At 40.6% G+C, this 18,034-nt stretch overlaps 1 protein-coding gene across 3 annotated transcripts in view; it reads left to right on the top strand.

Annotated features, from left to right (window-relative positions):
* pde4cb (phosphodiesterase 4C, cAMP-specific b) overlaps positions 1–18,034 on the top strand; it is a 131,565-nt gene that overhangs the window by 29,266 nt on the left and 84,265 nt on the right. Inside the window, exon 1 of one of the 3 annotated variants that reach the window (XM_033621127.2) lies at positions 3,483–3,874. The exons of 1 other annotated variant lie outside the window; for it this stretch is intronic. In XM_033621127.2, coding sequence (XP_033477018.2) covers positions 3,672–3,874 — 203 coding nt within the window. In that variant the 5' untranslated portion in view covers positions 3,483–3,671. Of the gene's footprint in view, positions 1–3,482; positions 3,875–18,034 lie in introns of those variants that run through there. One more of the 3 variants, XM_078168877.1, reaches the window with a different exon arrangement.

Below are 18,034 nucleotides of genomic sequence, written 5' to 3'. Positions count from 1 at the left end.
TGCTGCAACACTTGGAGACATCATGTATGTGTGCGCTGTCCAGATATTAATGATCGAGAGGTAAACACAACGTGATTATGATGTTTGAGTGTTGGTGTCTTTTCCTGCTAATAAAGCTGAGTTTATTAGAAATAATGGCATGCAGCCAATTCTTTCAGCGAGTAATAAAGAACTGTATGCCACCCATTAAAGTTACAATGTGTAATTTACGTGGTTGTTTATTAGCAAATATCAACTATTGCTTTCATAAATATATATTTACTAAAGTGTAATGCAATTCACATACAAATGGAAGCTTTCTCATAGGCCTAGAATGATTTCTCTACATATACACAGGCAGGGCGCGGTCTGCTGCAGGCTGCCTTCTTACATTGCCATATTTGAATACAGTGGCCGAAAGAGATATACGCACTTCGCCTTTCGCGTTTACCTAGAACTTGCTGTCACTGGAGACAGAGAAGGTGAAGCTCAATCCGGGGCGCTTCTGCGTGAACCTGCTTTGTACTTTTATGATTCTGTCGCACCTTAAATGGAGGACCACACACATGTTTTGCCCTGTAAGAGGGAAACCACGCCACCAAATGAAAGAAAAAGATCAGATAAGCGAGGACAGGACAAAACGTGAGTGAATATCGGCGTTGCTTATTCCGGGTGGAAAAAACTCCTGTGGAAGAACACTCTGGAGACGCATATATTATAATCGTACCAACCTATATTTGCTGCACTGTGCCGTGACTATCACATAAACGTGTTATTTTAGCATTACTGTGCTAATGTTTGCTCGTGTTACCAAAACAATTAGAGATAAAACACTCCTAACGTAACACAGATAACCTATATGTCACTGGTAAGCTATAACACATTGTAGCGTCTGCCAGGACGTGTGGAAAGGATGACGCAGTTATTCGGCAAACCACCGTTTATTACTCAACAGTACAGGTTACTGTTGGCTGTAACTACACCAAAACAACCAACAAACAAGAACTTAGCTGTAACTCCAACTGTGCACTCCTGCTCTCTCCTCCAGCTCGCTCATACACACACCAGCACACGCACTCACACAGCTCTCATCCCCATGACACTCGCACCCCGCCCCCCTACCTATACTCATTCAATCCCAAACATGCCATTAACTCACAGAACATTGACATTATAACAGAACATTTACTGCAGGGTCGCTACAATATCGTAACATGGTTTAGATTCCTAAATAAATATTCACATCATCGCTAGATAGGCCTACTCCTGAAAAACTTGTGGATGATGCCATCTCTGTCTGCGCAAGACCTTCTGTCCTACAAGGCCACCGTCACTTACCCGACAGGAGGGGTGAGCGAGTGAGCACGAGTGAGCCCTGCAATCTAGAATTTGACCGCTGATGTCACTGTTACTCATCATTTTTACACACCGAAGCTTTAAATAAAACGGAATGTTATATTAAAACGAGCAGTACTTCATCAAAAATGGCCTAAAGTAATAAATGCCGACTACACTTTTTGTCCTAGATTGCCATTGCTGAGCAATCTTTCTGTGTTTCTACTAGTGATCATAGTCTTTAAAATTTCATTGGCCCTCAGAGCATGACAGAAATATTAAAATGGTCTCCATAATCAGCCCCTAATGGTTGCACCAAGTCAGTATGAGCATTCGAGAGTAGCCTTCAGTATTATATGGAACCACAGTCTAAAAACAATTAGGTTTACAAGTAAACAAACAAGTCTGCAGGCTTTCAAATAGGCTGTACAGTGGTGCCCCCAGAAGTCTTCCATTGGGGTGGCCAGATGGGCCCTCTGCAAAACTTTGAGTGGCACACCAAAACCAAAAAACATAACTGAATTTAAGAAAATGTATTATGGTGTTGTAGTACACAGGCAGAGTTGTAAACTACGTCAATATAGAGCAATGGATCTGCATACTAATACTTTAGTGTCTTATTTTACAGTCAAATACAAATTATTTGATGTGCATAGACTACTACGGTACAGTCAACATTTTGAGTTCCACAACAATCATTTTTTTATGTGTTATCTATCTATACATGTCAGGCGATTCATTGTTCTTCAGATAGGCTGGTTGTCCTTAAAAAGATATACAACATTAGTTTAAAGGAGTACTTACTAGGAACAAGCCTTCTTAAGTTTAAGGGAAATTTGTGGGTGCCCGTAGAACCTATCTTCATTCAGATACCTGGAGGTGAGAATTCCAGTGATCCCTTCTGAAAATGGCCGTTCCAGTTGTTCCCTCACTAAAATTTAGCTAAAGTTTGGAGCATTATTAAGCCCCCTGTCCTGACAAACTATGCCAACATGGTTGATACTAATTGATGCCTTAGGTTGTCTAGTTTCAAAAGATGCCAGTAACTTAACCCTCGCTTAAAAAATGAGCATAGCACAGCCTCTTAAAGGGACAGTTCAAGTTTTTTGAAGTGAGGCTATATGAGGTACCTTTCCTTAGTCAGTGTATTACCTACAACAGAGGGTGGTCAGCACACCCTCAGTTTGGAGAAGCAGGTAGGAGTCCAACACGGCAGCTAAGCAATGCAGTGCTATGGAGGGGGTCAGCAATTAAACATATTTAGCCACCTAAGAAAAGTCCCACTTAGAAAACATCTATGACAGACAGAAGTGTACTTGGTTGTAACCAGTGGTTATTTGAGTTACTGTTGCCTTTCTATCATCTTGAACCAGTCTGGCCATTCTCCTCTGACCTCTGGCATCAACAAGGCATTTCGGCCGGAGAACTGCTGCTCACTGGATGTCTTCTCTTTTTACAATACGATATGATACGATATACTTTATTGTCCCATAGGGAAATTTGTCTCATATGCACTGCATACAATGAAAACACAGACAAACAGTACAGTAAACAGCAACTAATCCCCAGTGCAATATAAATAACATCGTTTTGGGACCGTCCTCTGTAAACTCTAGAGATGGTTGTGTGTGAAAATCCCAGTAGATCAGCAGCTTCTGAAATATGCACCAGCAAGTTCAAAGTCACTTAAATCACCTTTCTTCTCCCTTCTGAGGCTCAGTCTTGACCATGTTTACATGCCTGGATGCACTGAGTTGCTGCCACGTGATTGGCTGATTAGCTGTGTGCTAAGGAGCAGGTGAACAGATGTACCTAATAGAGTGACCTGTAAGGGAATATATTCCTTATACTTGGAAGATTAGTGGCCTATGTTATCAAAATTGATGTCCTTTAATTTGATGTCATTTGAGTAGTTTATTAATGTTTCACCACACAGAAGTGACAGACGACACAAACAGCTTGCAGGTGAAACATGTAGCCTACCTACATTTTGTGGTTGTGTTATTTTGCTGAATAGTGATCATTGGCGTTCAGAGAAACAGATGGAAGACTGTAGCGAATGAACAGAGAACAGTGAAGACTATAAAAGGAGAGAGAAGCAGAGACGAGATGAACAGAGAGTGAAGGAGGAGAGACAGAGGAGAGATAGAGTTGGTGTTGACTGAGAGGCTCACAGTCGTTTCAGCACTCCGGCTCGTGGACAGCAGCAGCAGCAGCACCATGCCGCGCGCGCAGCTCTAACGGTTTGCAGCGCGCGAGGCTTCCTCCTCACATTCCTCCTCACACAGCCCGTTTATCGTCGCTTTTCTTCGACTAAAACTCGGTTTGAAGAACAAGTAAGCGCGCTAAAGTAGAAAATGGAGTGTACCACGCTGAGCAGAGAGGGCGCGGGACTCGCCAAGCCGCCGAAACATCTGTGGCGGCAGCCCAGGACTCACATACGGATCAAACAGCGCTTCCACTCGGACACCGAGCGCTACCTGTGCCGCAACCGGACCCTGGAGAAGTTGAGACCCGGGCTGAAGAAACCCCGCATGTCCTGGCCCTCCCCGCTGAGACGGTAACCCCTTTCCCCTCTCAAGTGTCTGAACAAACCACACCTTAATTCGGCTTACTGAAGTTAAGTCAGTTTTTTGGAGATAAAGAAAGATATATGAAGAAAAGTCCCAACTTCTATCGGACTAAAGTTGACCCGTCATCAACTGGAGCAATAATTGATGATTCATAGTTTGTTACTCTGCTCCCCATTAATTTATTTTTTTATGTGACATGTTAATGAAGGAAAGGTGCATTAATGTGGTCAATTAGGAGGTAAAAATGTCATAAACCAAGGTTATAGCAAAGTCTGATAAGACTGGCAAGATATAGTCAGGCTATTTAATAGATCTACTCAGTTACATGAGATAAACCATGGAGACTGTGGTTTTGAAAGTTATTTAGGATTGATGACACCAACTCCCAGTAGACAAAGTGTAGAAAAGATTTGGCAAAATGTTGTTATTTATATTGATTTACTTACCAGATGTGTTCAGGGTCATCAGTCTCTACTGGCTGTTTTAGTGTCAAAGCAGAAAGTCCTTCTCCTCTGTGTTGCTCTCCACCAAAACATCCTAACCCTGCTTCTGACATAAATCCATGATGAGTGTCAGGGTGTTGGCGAAGCTCTCTTTTAAAATATTAGTGAGTCATTAGAAAGGCTGTAACAATGGAGTTATGATGTGATTAGGGCTCTGAGTGCTCCCCTATGTCATTTGGTTTAGATATTGAATCAATAAATCGTCAGTCAAGTTCAGTAAATTCTTTCCTTAAATCTTAAAGCTGCCCAGGGCTTCTGCCAATATGACGTTTGTTTCTCTGTCTGAATGGAGCACAATAGAACGAATGAAAATAATCACAGATGGTGAGGAATCATCCTTTTAAAAAGATGAAGGTGTGTGTCTTATCATGTCAGCCTTCATGATCCCAATATTCCCCTTAAATGTTGCTTAAAGTAGCTTCCAAGTCTGTGATATTATCAGAGATTATTTATTCTCTATATGCCTGTGCTGATGTAAGTCAGTCATGCTGAATGTCTTAATTTAATAGCTAGAATCCATCAGTAAATTATAAATGGATTGTTCATCACTTTTCTATGCATTGGTGTCTGTGGAAACTTTAGGATGTTTACTTAAATTGACAGAATTCATTATATTTGGAGAATGCCTGTTTGCACAATAGCATTTTCACTGATGGACCTGCAAAGGTGTTTGTGTCGTTGAAAGCCATTGATTTTTATTGACTTCTTGGAGCCTGTCAACTCAGTCAGTTTGCCCACCTTCCAATTAGCCCCTATAGCGGATATTGCAAAGCACTGAGATGGTGGTAGCAGTTGAGGAAATTGCCGAGGAATGTATTAAACCTTATAGCCTGTATCCTGGGGAACACTTGTTCGCTAGGTGTGCTCGGTCAACATGGCAGAGGGCTTCGTGAGGGATCAGGTTCACATGACTTTCCATGCTGCTGCTGGCCTGTGACACAGGCTGGAGGAAAACAGAGACACTGCCATGATTGGGATGTTTGATATTTGATTTTTTTGACCTCTTGCAATAAATAAAATAAATAAAATCATGCAATTACCCTTCATTGCAAGAAAGCATGCGGTTACAGAATAATTAGTTGTCATGATTATTGGAATTAATCAGACTCCCAACATGTGACAAAATAAAGAAGGCTGTAATTTTGGTACTGGCAGGTGTTTGGGATTAAAAGCCCGTGAAATAACACACTGTGATTGAGCGGATGTCTCCTGCAGAGGTTGTCTACCTGTTCCTCAGGCTGTGCTTTCTCTTGTACTCCGTGCATTTTGAGGGATGATGGAGGAGATCTGAGTGATGGTTTAGCTAACACTAAACTGCTCTGTAAACCTCATCAGTCAGGCTGACGGAGGGCTCAGACTCCCTCTGCTTCACTGTGTCATTCCTTACTCTTTGTACTGGAGCACTGCCAGGGAAGAGATTGATGGCTGTTGCTCGGGGTTTGCCTCTTTTTGTATTATTTTACAGCTCCTAATTTGAAATAACAGCCTTGCTTTTGGGCTAGAGAGACTTGAAAATGCGTAAAAGAGAAAGAAATAGAGGAATACAATAAAATTATTATTTTTTTTTTTAAAGATATTTTTAGGGCGTTTTTTGCCTTTAATTGATAGAATAGTGAAGTGTGAAAGGGGGAGAGGGAGAGAGAGACATGCAGCAAAGGGCCACAGGCTGGAGTCAAACCTGGGCCGCTGCGGCGACAGCCTTGTACATGGGGCGCCTGCTCTACCACTAAGCCACCGACGCCCCATAAAATTAATATTTTATCACAGTGACATAACTCTTGGTTAAAAATGTATTTCATCCAGTATGGGTTTGTGAAAACTCATTTTGCGGGATGTCTATGTTTCTGGGTGGAGATTTAATGCCATGGCAGCTTTCCATCTAACACTATTCTAGGTAAACACTGCCCATTCTCACATTGCATCATCATATGTGTCCTGCAGTTCAGTGTGTCAGCGGCAGACACTGACCCTCCACATTTGGCCCGTGTGTGTTGTCTACAAGAAAGAAGATGAAAAGCTAGAGTGTAAAAGATAGTAAACCATCTCTGTGACTGGCTGAGTTGAACAGGCATAAAAACCGCTGTCAGTTCAGCTCTGCTCCCCAGACACAGCTTACTGTCAACAAGCAATGCTGCGGATCGTCTCACCTCAGAGGCTTTTCACACACAAGCTGAAGTGCTGTTTTTGTCCCCTGACAGTGCACTGAGAAGATAATAACCAACAAAATTCTTTCAAGGTTTTTGTTTTTTTCCGTCTTGGCACCAGTGAAGCATGGACTCTGCAGTATGGTGTATATCAGTATTAGCATTTACATCTGTTGTGCACTATTTGGTTTGTGCATTGAGATACTTAAAACGGAGCTGGAGTATGTTTACACTTGACAGAACGTGTCTAGAGCTGAACCACATGACTCATTTCGGACTGAATATCAGCTTTGTTGGGCGTTGTTTGTTGTGCAGCATACAGGAGGGAACAAGGAAGGTTAACTGCTTGCCAGATGTAAGATTACATTTCTGACATGTCAGAAATTTTGGTTGTCTGTCTTCTGGCTCTTGTTAAGTTGAAGCAAAGCCATAGTCAGTGCCTTTTTCTTTTTTTCTCACACAATCAATCGCACAGTGAAACCGATACCCAGCTAGTATGTTGATGCTGCTAAGTTGTGTGTACGTGTGTGTGTGTGTGTGTGTGTGTGTGTGTGTGTGTGTGGGGGGGGGGCACAAGGGAATTTCTACTTCACCTCCCCTTGTAATTTACACATGCTTTAAAATAGACAGTAAATCCCTCGCGGAGCTTGTCTGTTTTGAATTGTCCTGTTAGACTTAAATGAGCTTCCTGCATGAATCTGCAAGTGGTGGTTTATTTCCATTTAGATGGTTTCTACAAGTGGATTGTTGTTGTCCAATGTGTGTTTACAGGTGTTCGCTGCAACTGGTCTGGAATATCTTTAGACATTGGCCTTGTTTACACATTTCAGAAAGATTTTTTTTGTTTAGTTGGCATTTTTACCCATATTTTTCACAGCTAAAACTAAAACTGTCGTATATGCCGCCTCAACCATCAGGCTACCAGGGTGCCCCTTGTTTACACATTTGATGTAGCCTAGTGTTTTTGTTGTATCCCATTCTGTTTACCATCAGATTATCCAAAATGCATGTTAGATGTTTTTTGGTGTGACACTCTAGGGTTTGCACAGGTAACGTCTTTGATAAGAAAGAATGGCTTTGAATGTAAACCTGTCACAGTGAATCAGTTCTTAGCATTTGACCTTTTGTGGAAGGGACAAAGGTCTGATGCATTTCCATTCCATGTGGCTGCAATGGGAACAGTTAGAATAAGATTAAATAAATGTTTTTTTCGCACACCAAGTGTCAGGTACATTTGCATTTGCTCCTCTGCAACCTCTTACCCTTAATGACTGAACGCCTGCACTGCGGTTTCATTAATGTGTACCAATAAATAGTTTACTGCTCTTTGTTGAATATCTACAAACAGGTTATGCTCGCTGCGTTTTTATTGCTTTATTTCTATGTGCATAGATTGTTTCAAGGCTGAGGTTGTTTTGCATTGATGTTACATGTGGATCTCATTGTGGAGCATAAAGATCTGAAATGTACTTTATTCATTAGCGTCATGGTCTTACCTAAAAGTGAAGTTAAGATGATTAAGACTCAATAAAAAATCAATTTAAAGAAAGTAGACATTCTAATTTGCCTGCTTTAATGCAGCCACATCAAATGTATTTACGTATTAGACCTTATATACCATACTTAAAATGCATCAAAATCACAATACAGTAAAAGACTATAAAAGCACTGACAGGCAAAGTGAGAATCTGGCAATGAGATGATACAGTGTGTGTGTGGAGGTGTCTGTTTTTGTCATTGCATGTGTGAAAACAAATTATAAATACAGATACTAATGGATGGTCTGAGTTCACTCACACCAGCCTCTGTAGAAGTTGAATGGGCATAAAAGAAACACGCTTGCCCAGTCAATGCTTTCCTTCATCCTCACAGTCACCACTCTACCTCGACGATATCATGTCAGTTATTTCCAGACACTATCTAGATTCCTGCCAGTGTGAATGCCGTCTGCACTGACTGCCCAGCATTGAATGATGACGGTAGAAATGCTAACAAGTTAAGATGGTGGTAGGAGTAAGAGCAATGAGTCAGCCAGTTTTATAGCCACCAACGACAACACTGCTTGTATCCTGCGCTGAATATATCTTCCTTTATTTGTCCCAGAATGTCTCTGATTGTGTGATCATTCCAGATGACTCAGATCAGTTTTAAATATAAAATATCCGCAATACAGGTGGGATGAAAATTTATGTAAGGACTGAAATAAATCATGAAAAGTTATGAAGCCACCTCTGCTTTATGACAGCTTTATTATGATAACTGGTTATAGCCAGCATGGATGTGGAAGCGAGGATGTTTTGCCTTGCTTGCATTGAACATGTAAGCCCTATCTAATGTGTAGAAACCTGTTCAATATGTGGTAATTGTTCTGAAAATGAGCCAAAATGCTGACATTTATTTCTCAGTGAGCTCTGCAGTCCTTTAAAGAGAAGGTTTGAAACACAATTACTTTTAAAAGGGATATTTTGTGAAATGAGGCTGTAGACTAAAGTGTGTTAAATTCAGTCTTTATAGAGATGATATTGGGTGTCATAGTGCTGGGCGCTTTGACCCAAATTTTATAATGGTATATTTTAAGATTCTCGAGGTTTCATGATATATCATGGTACTCTTTGTTTTTATTTATTTATTTATTTTTTAATGCCTGGACCTTTATTTAAGCAATATCACACTCGAGCTTGTGATGTTATACTCGTATATTGTCACGGCTGTGATTCGGTCATAGGCACGAGGCCGCAGGCAGTTAAATAAGCAGGGCTGATTAAGAAATGTTGAAAAATGAGGACAAAATAGATAATTTAAACATTTTATTTATTTATATAATGCAAACATGGTGCACCAGGCACTTACTCTTTATACACATTTATCTGCACATTACTATTAATTGTGCAGCCGGTGAAATAAGTCTCTGATGACTGCATGGTGGACTGTCGCTTCACAGGCACAGTCGACAAGTTTGAAAGCAGTTGACGGCCAATTTTGTCTGCCTCACAGTAGTCTCGCCACCAGACAATCAGAGATCTCCGCCTTTAGTTAAGCAAAGCATCTAAAGACTGACTTGTGAGTCTAGCCTCATAGTCGCAGCTTCGTTCTTGCTTTTCTCCAAGTCATTGAGCTCCGCTGATGAAACATTGATAAACCTGGATGTGTGCTCAGATGGATTCAGCTTCTCCTCTCCCTCATCTTCCTCTGATGACCATTCATACTTCCATTCAAAACTTATTTTAGGAAATAAATCCATATTTTTGTCTGATTTCCACATAGCACTGTGAACACAGCGTAGTGACCACTTCGCTTGCGATGATGGCGTCCGGTCGGTCGGGTCAATCTGCTGGAGCCCATACATCCAGCACACAGGTGAGAAATGTTAACCAAGTTTTGGGAAATCATAACAAACATTAAGGGGTCGTTTTTGTGACAACATACATTTTTTTTGTGACGTCTTCTAAGTGGCGAATTTGTCAGAGCTGGAAAGTGTGATTGTCCACAGCTCCATCATCACGGCCCTGTTGATGCTTCCTCATCCAGTAAAGGTGTCCTCTGGATGAAACCTTTGAGCTTGGGGAAAAGGAAACAATCCTAAAACACCTCCCTACTCACCTAACCCGGCTCCAGGTGATTTTTGTGGCTCCAGGTGATTTTTTTCCCCAAGGTCAAGCTTGGGGAAAAAAATCACCTGGAGCCGGGTCAGGTGAGTAGGGAGGTGTTTTAGGATTGTTTCCTTTTCCCCAAGCTCAAAAGTTTCATCCAGGGGACACGTCTGGATGTGGAAGCATCAACAGGGCCGTGACGATGGAGCTGTGGAAATGTATGTTGTCACAAAAACGACCCCTTAATGTTATGATTTCCCAAAATTTAGTTAACATTTCTCACCTGTGTGCTGGCTCCAGCAGATTGACCTGACCGACCAGACGGCATCATCGCAAGCAAAGTGGACACTACGCTGCGTTCACAGTGCTATGTGGAAATCGGACATATCAGCACTTAAAATGTGGCTGTTGAACTGCAAAATCTGGCATAATTTATCGCTCTTATACCGCAATTGGTGCTCAGTACTGTCTAAAACAGATTTCTAAATGCAAGTTTGTCACTGGCATCAATTGTTACACTGCCAGTCACATGAATATGGTGTATATAAGTGTTGAGTCAGAATTTTTTTAGTTCGTACGTTCCCTGAAGGCACTGTCACTCATGATTCCAACCCCTCTCAGTTGATGCCACACCCCTCACGCCACATCAGGGTCAAAAGTCTGAAACTGAAAAAAAAAAAAAAAGATTTGAAACTGAAAAAAAAAAAGATCTGAAAGTGAAAAAAAAATTGAAAGTGAAAAAATAAGATTTGAAATTGTAAAAATTAAATCTGAATCTGAAAAGATTAAACATGCAACTGAAAAAAATAAGACCTCAAATGTTAAAATATATACGGAAGTGAAAAATGAAAATAAATTATTCATTCAAAAGAATTACCAAATTATATTTAACGTGAAAAAAACATCTCATACACTTATTTGTATTTTGAATACACTGTTGTATTTTTCAAAATTCAAGCTCAACACATGAATTTTCAGTTTCAAATTTTATTTTTTCAAGTACAAAACTTTTGACCCTAATGTAGCTCCATACAGTTCCAGCTTTTCTGTTTTTTTCTCGGTCATATAAAACCTAATATCTTTGGGTTTTAGACTGTTAGCTTTTCACATTGGACTTTTGGGTAAGTTGTAAAAGAATGTGATTTTTCACTAACTTCTGACATTTTAGAGAACAAAGATTAATAAATGATAAAATGATGATACAGTAGCTGCAGCACACTGGGTCCCAGCAGGATTGGAGAGTGATTGTTACATAATTTCTGGAATTCAGAGGTGTATGAAATGAACTGTTCCTCTGCTGTTCTCTACAATGAAATTGGTGCTCTCATAACTTTGGCTTCCTGTCAATGCCAGAATGTCATTGAAGTTTGGCTAAAAACCTGGTGGAATATCAGGGCAGTGAGCACTGCTAGGGGTTTGTTTGTGCAGCGACCCCAGAGAGCGTGGTCTCTCCTTTCACTAGAAATCATGATGTCAGATTAATTCTTGCTATGCTGTGTCTTTTTATGACTTTTATTGGATGACTATTATTTTAACTTTTTGAAAATGTCCTAAAAAGGATCAAAAGACAGATAATTTTGCAGAGTAGTAACATAACATTCACTCCTGTCTTTTTGAGTTAAAGAAAAATCACGAACTTGATCTGCATCCAGTTCTGTATGTGTAACCTGGGTCACGCTGACAGACTCATAAATGTCACTGAATGAGCTGGCAGAGCCAACAGGGCAGATGTCACTACAGAGTAAATGGCCTCTCAGGTGTGTGTCGAGACTGAAGGCTACTCTCCAGTCTGAATTACAATGAATTATCAAATAGAGATTCACAGTCTTGCTCAAGGACACTTCAACAACACATGTTGCTGGTGATGGAGACATGGGAATGAACTGGTGGCCTTTTGGCTATACAGCATGTTCTCATATTGTAACGTCTGCATTGTGTATTCCAAGTGGCTGTACTCCCAGGCCACGAGTAATGAGAGAGGAAAGTGCGATCTGGCGCAATGGTCAACTTGAAATGGGAACGGCCTGCTTCGAAAGCCCTTCTTACACCGGGATGGTGAAAAATTGCACCCGTTGCTATGGAGCCCATCTGTTTTCCAGGGCTAATCACATAAAGGGTTCCCCACTAGGTTATCGGGGGGGGGGGGGGGGGGGGGGGGCGGCTATCGAGACAGAGAAACTGAATGTTATCTAACCAATCTCATGTTAACAAAACACACAAAAGCATGTTGTTTGCTAATGTAGGAGTGTTAAATGTACATCGCTGCATTAGCTGACCTGTAGATGTACGTTGTTGTGTGGATGTTCTGAGTGACATTTAGGAGAGACCATTTAATGCCACTGGGACCACTGCAGGAAAAGGATTCTCCAGTGAAATTAAAGGCTGCTGATGGATTCTGCCTATTTAGTTCCCTTGTGTGTATAGCCCTTAGACAACTGCCATTGTGTTGTTTCTTTTATTCTTTTCATGGAAGGAGACTATGTTTTACATCATTTTTGTGGTCTTGTAGTTTTGATAATATTTTTTCCACTTGAGTCATAATTTAAGAGGTTCTTTAGTGGAAGATTCGCACCTCAAAATGAAAATATTCTCACACATTGTTGCTCCTTTTGGCCCAGGATTTAAGTTCATTTCTGGTTTCAGAGCTTCAGGAGATGATTATTTTACTGCTCGTTATGCGGCTAATCAAATTTCCCGTTCAGAAAACAGAACAGAGGTATTTTTTTAACTTAAAAATAGAGTTTGCTTTTCGAGCTTTGCAGCTTTTTCTCTCCACAGTTACATGTCTACCTCACTACATTCAGGCTCATGTTCTCATAACCTACTGATACATGTATCTACTAAAAGCAATGCACCAGAATTAATTTATAATCCATGTAATCAGGATGGCTGCAATCACATGACCAATGTGCAAGGAAGAAAGTAGTATAAAGAGCGATATGGAGGTAGGTTGGGGTGGTTGGTGGACAGAGGACCTTCCCCCAGGGAAATTGGTGTGAACTTTGAGTTATTTTAAGGTACGTCATCACCATGTCTCTCCGTCTAAACCTAACCTACATAACTTAACGTTAAGTACGTAATGTGACAACACCATTCGTGGGGCACTAATGAGGATATGGTGCTAGATTTGTTGTATATTTTCCTGTAGTTTCTGAGAACAGCCGGTGTTATTATTATTAGTTTGTCACACTCTGTGCTGCCCTAATGAATGAATTTACAGCCCAGAGTGCTCTCGTTGAGAGTCCAAGCAGTTAGGTGCTTCCTTTGAGAGGTCTGAAACAGAGTCGTGATTGTAAAAGGTGAAGATGAGTGTCCAGTGGTGGGCACATTGATTTATTATCATTGTGGTTTATTAAAAAGTTGACAGAAGAAACACGAAACAGCCTGAACCCGTCCCCCACACTGTCAGCCAAGACAATCAGAGTGGTCTGTGGAGACACTGTTCAGTCTCAGAGTTTGTTTTTCATTGGGGCTGTTCGGCAGTAACAATTAGTCAGGACTCTGGAGACTGCTTTCAAACAATGACAGGTTGAAGACAGGCTGAAAAAACTCTCAACATGTTACGTTTCAGAAAGGGCTCATATTAGTGAATAGCTATGAAAACAGTAATTCATGGAGTTATTATGTGGTCGGTCAGAATATGTGGGTTTATGAAGGCTGCCACCATATTAAGTAACAATATTCAGTGTCTTTAAAGTTGACTATTAGTTTAAAATAATAATCAATAATCTTGATGGTTTGAGGTTTTAAATATTCATATTTGAAAGTGTCTGAGTACAGTATGTTTACACAGATGCAGTACATATACATGCACTACATATCATACCAGGACTCTGCATTAGAAGAATAAAAAAGAAGATTTCTTCTTGTTACATGGCAATAAAAATGTTATTTACTTAAAAGGGAGCTGTTGGATTAAATTGTTTTAAGAGGTCAGGATGTAGCGCTTGTTGTATTTGGTGATTAAAATGTAATAAGCTATTAAGTTCCTTTAAACAGACTCGTGATACATAATGAATGTAATTTATCCCCGTGAGAACAAAGCACAGCAGAGACTTTATTTCTCCACCCTTTGTGATTTGTCTTTGCTGATGACAGAGCAGTACAATTAAAATGTAAATAGGATGAGGTTTAATTATTTTTCACAGAAAAACAGCCAGATACCCAACTCCCTGAGAGGCACTTGTGAGTTGAGTTGTTTGTTTGCTGACATCTAAGAGCTGCCCGGCATAAGAGACACAGCTTAAAATCCTTAAAAACAGGACACTACCTCTTTAATAGTTTCTGTCATCTCAACATATTTGTTCTTTCAGCTGTTTACTGTACTTTATTCCTCATGTCATGATGGCATTTTAGGCAAATCATGTATTCAGAGTTTGTCTCTGCTCAGCTGGCAGGATGGTGACTGTTTTTTTCAGGAGCCCATTTTGAATCAGTAGATTGCAAATAGATGAAGAGACCACCCCTGCACAGAACAATCTTTCGGAAAGAAGTGAATAAGCATATTCCCCAAAATGTTGAGCTATTTCTTTAAAAATCGCTTTTAAGTTTCATTCACTCATTATTTTCATGTGAACCCTGAATCACTGCCTTCAGCTGTTCAAGCCGCTGGTTACTGCAGAGCAAAGGCATATGTTTTAGTTTGGAAGATCAAACATTTTTCTTTGGATTTTTGTTTGTTCATAGCAAATACAATGTGACAGATGGGGATCGTGAAGCCATTTCTTCTTCCTCTATTATTTATAGCAGATACTTGCACTGAGCTGTCTATGATTTTATTTTATGTTGAAGAATGTTCAACCTGACGTATATAATAAAATTGTTTGTTTGAAACAAGACATAAAGCTGTGATGTAAAGGCACATTTGTTGAAAAAATGTTGGTTGCCTTTCTTGCTCTCTGTGCATTTGCCTCCAGCTGGTCGTAAGACTCATGCAGAATTGACAGTGTTTACTCATTTCCCAGACAGACCAGTCGCCCATGGCAGAAACAGGTCAGGCGTTTCTTGGAAACTGCTGTTGTTGCCTGCTTGATAAACTTGTTTGTTGATTTTACTCAGGATATGATGTTTAATGGGCTCTGATGCCCTGTTATACTTTCATAGAATAAATTTGTCACTGCCTTCCTCCCTGCGAAGGAACAATAAATGACACTCTCAAGCCTCAGCACGGGTGTAAACATAGAAAATGAAGTTTCCTCAAAGCTAGACATTGTAGATGTGTGTGGAAACATGACTCCTACTGTACATTATTCATCCACAGATGCTGTGTGTCGACTTTCACTCTAAAAAGCAAAGAGAGGCAACTGTATTTAAATTGGTTTTGGGAAATTTGAAAGCATACATAGTAAAGGAACCAGTTCTGCATGTTCCACAGGATTATGCTGTATGTCAAAAGATAATGCAATAGTGTACATAGCAATAACTTGTTCCCTGAAACCCTCAGTTCTGTCAGGAACACCTTAGTCAAAGAAAACTTTATTTCCATTTGCAGTATTATATTTGGCGGTATGGCTCTGTTCTGGGGCCCCTATGCCTTTCCTCAGGCCTACGAGGAAAACCTGAGGCAGAGAGAGAGAGCATACCTCTCCAGCCCTCCATGCACCTATATGGAAAGCCTAAGGCAGCAGCAAAGACCCCCCGGGGAACAGAGCAGCATCAATGACAAACATTAATGACATTGATAAGTCAGACACAACATGAAAAGGAGGAGCTGGGGTGGAGGCGGGTCGCAAAGTGGCTTGCAGAGGAAGCAGCAACAGTAGGCAGGCTAGAGCAGTTTAAATAGGGCACTCTGAATGAGATTTGCAAATTTGTTGCATAGAAAGGAATCATGTGATCTATCAGCTGACTCCTTTCCATCAGCTGCTCTATCAGTTGATTGGCTGTTTGAGATCAGCTGATGTAGCTGGGATGTGAGCTGAGCTTGACATCATGTCTTACCTGACTTAACATAACTGTGACTTAAGCATGAGGATTCATGGGGTGTTTTCAGACCAGAGGAACTTTTTCACAGTAGAACAAAGAATTTTATTATGTTTGCACCGCAAAAACTAGAAACAATCATAGTTCTTAGAACACAGTTTTGAGGGACTTGCCCATATTTTAGAGTAGCTACTCTCCCAGCACAAAAGGAACCATGAATGACAAAAGTGTACAGTGATTGGTTGAATTCATGAGACAATGCACCACTGGCAATTGCCATTTTTCAAAAACAGTATATTGGAGCAGTAGATTGCTGTTGTTGTATGTTGCACAGAAGTGGCGGCCGGCTTACATCACGTCAGAGTTCCTATTGTTGATGCGAATCCAAACAGAAAAAAAGCTGTTGAAGGTACGCTGTTCTCGGGACAGTGCCTCAGTGGGCAGTTCTTCTCAGAGTCACAGAACTGTTTGGTCTGAAAAAGCCTAATATCTCAACTCGAGGTTCCACTTACTATCCTTGTTTTTTTGCTAACTTACAGTACACATCCAAAATAGGGCCCCTCTCAAATTGTGTTAAAATAATGTTTCCCCTTTGATGGGACAGTTTGCCGGGATCCGACTACACAGTATCAGCTCGATAATGGCCTGACCTGTCTGACATGGGCTCATTTTATTCCTTGTAGTGTGTCAGATTGGAAGACAACATGCATGTATAAATCAAATAATATTAGTCGAGACCCCTCACTTGACCGATATAGCTTCAAGTAGAGTCAAGTCTTTTTTGTGTGTGTGTGATAGAAAGGCTTTTGCCCTATCAGGCTCCAAATTAATGTTATCCTCTGGCGTCTGCTTAGACGTGGTGAATTTAAAGCCCACAGCAACTCTGTATGATACAGTCTCTGGCTTTTGTTTGATAAATGTTTGAAAAAATGGCATTGCACATTTCTGATCTGTCGTTAGCGCAGTTAGCTTGTTTACTACTATATTATGAGTGTTACTGCCACACTGAATGTCTTGCTGAACCCTGTTAAAACTCTCAAACTCCACATGAAAAAAAAGGAATAGTTAAATTCATATTGAACAGCCAAATCTGATTCGACTGGCATCATTTGGAGTTGGGTACAGCCCTAAAAATTGCTACTTACAGGACAGGCTTACAGTGGAATTTTTCCCAGTCAGCTTGCGACAATTAATTATGAATGCCATGAATGCCAAATAAACAGGAAATTAAAAAATAAATGACTCCGCAGACACTATCTGCAATGTGAAGAATGTCTTTTATTATCTCTCCAGTGGCATCCCACTCACAAGAGAGCAAGTGAATTATATCCAAATGGCACAAGCAGGCGGTTCGATCGTAGCATCAGGCAGCACTGTTGCCTCTCAGCAAGAAAGTCACTGTGGAGACTGCACGCTCTCCCTGTCCATTTCATATCGAAAGACACATATGTTGGGTTTTAGGAAAATTTCCGTCTTTGCCTTCAAACTGGAGCTGGTCACAGCTTTGTACTGTGGCATTCACTGCCTCTAAATCATGAGGATTTGACTTATTAAACCTAGCCTGTAGTTGAGGAATTAGTGAGTCCTTAGAAATGGAAATGGCTTCCTGTTTGTGTAATGGACACAAGATGATCTGAGAAGGGGGAAAGCCTCTAATCTCAACTGAACTCATTGTTATTATTTGGAAAAATCCAAAGGCTGTTTTTCCTCTATCTGCAGCAGTGTGGGTTGTTGGGTGACGTGCCATCTATTTCTGAGTAGCAAGCAATCACAGCAGCAAATAGGGTTTCTGATCCATCTGCCAACAACAATGCAATAGCTTGATGATGGAGCACTACAGGAGATAAACAAAGCACTTCTTACCCATGTGTATTCAATGCCCGCTGATTCAGTCAATGTACAACAGATCAGAGAAGTGAATGTAGCTTCTCTCGATAAACCTTGACCAAGACTAAATACCAAACGATACTCAGAGAATAGAATAGAGA

This window comes from Epinephelus lanceolatus, chromosome 6 (assembly GCF_041903045.1).
Source record: "Epinephelus lanceolatus isolate andai-2023 chromosome 6, ASM4190304v1, whole genome shotgun sequence".
Classification (NCBI taxonomy): domain Eukaryota; kingdom Metazoa; phylum Chordata; class Actinopteri; order Perciformes; family Serranidae; genus Epinephelus; species Epinephelus lanceolatus.
The sequence above is the reverse complement of the archived record's forward strand: the minus strand, read 5'-3'. Positions and strand labels throughout refer to the sequence as shown.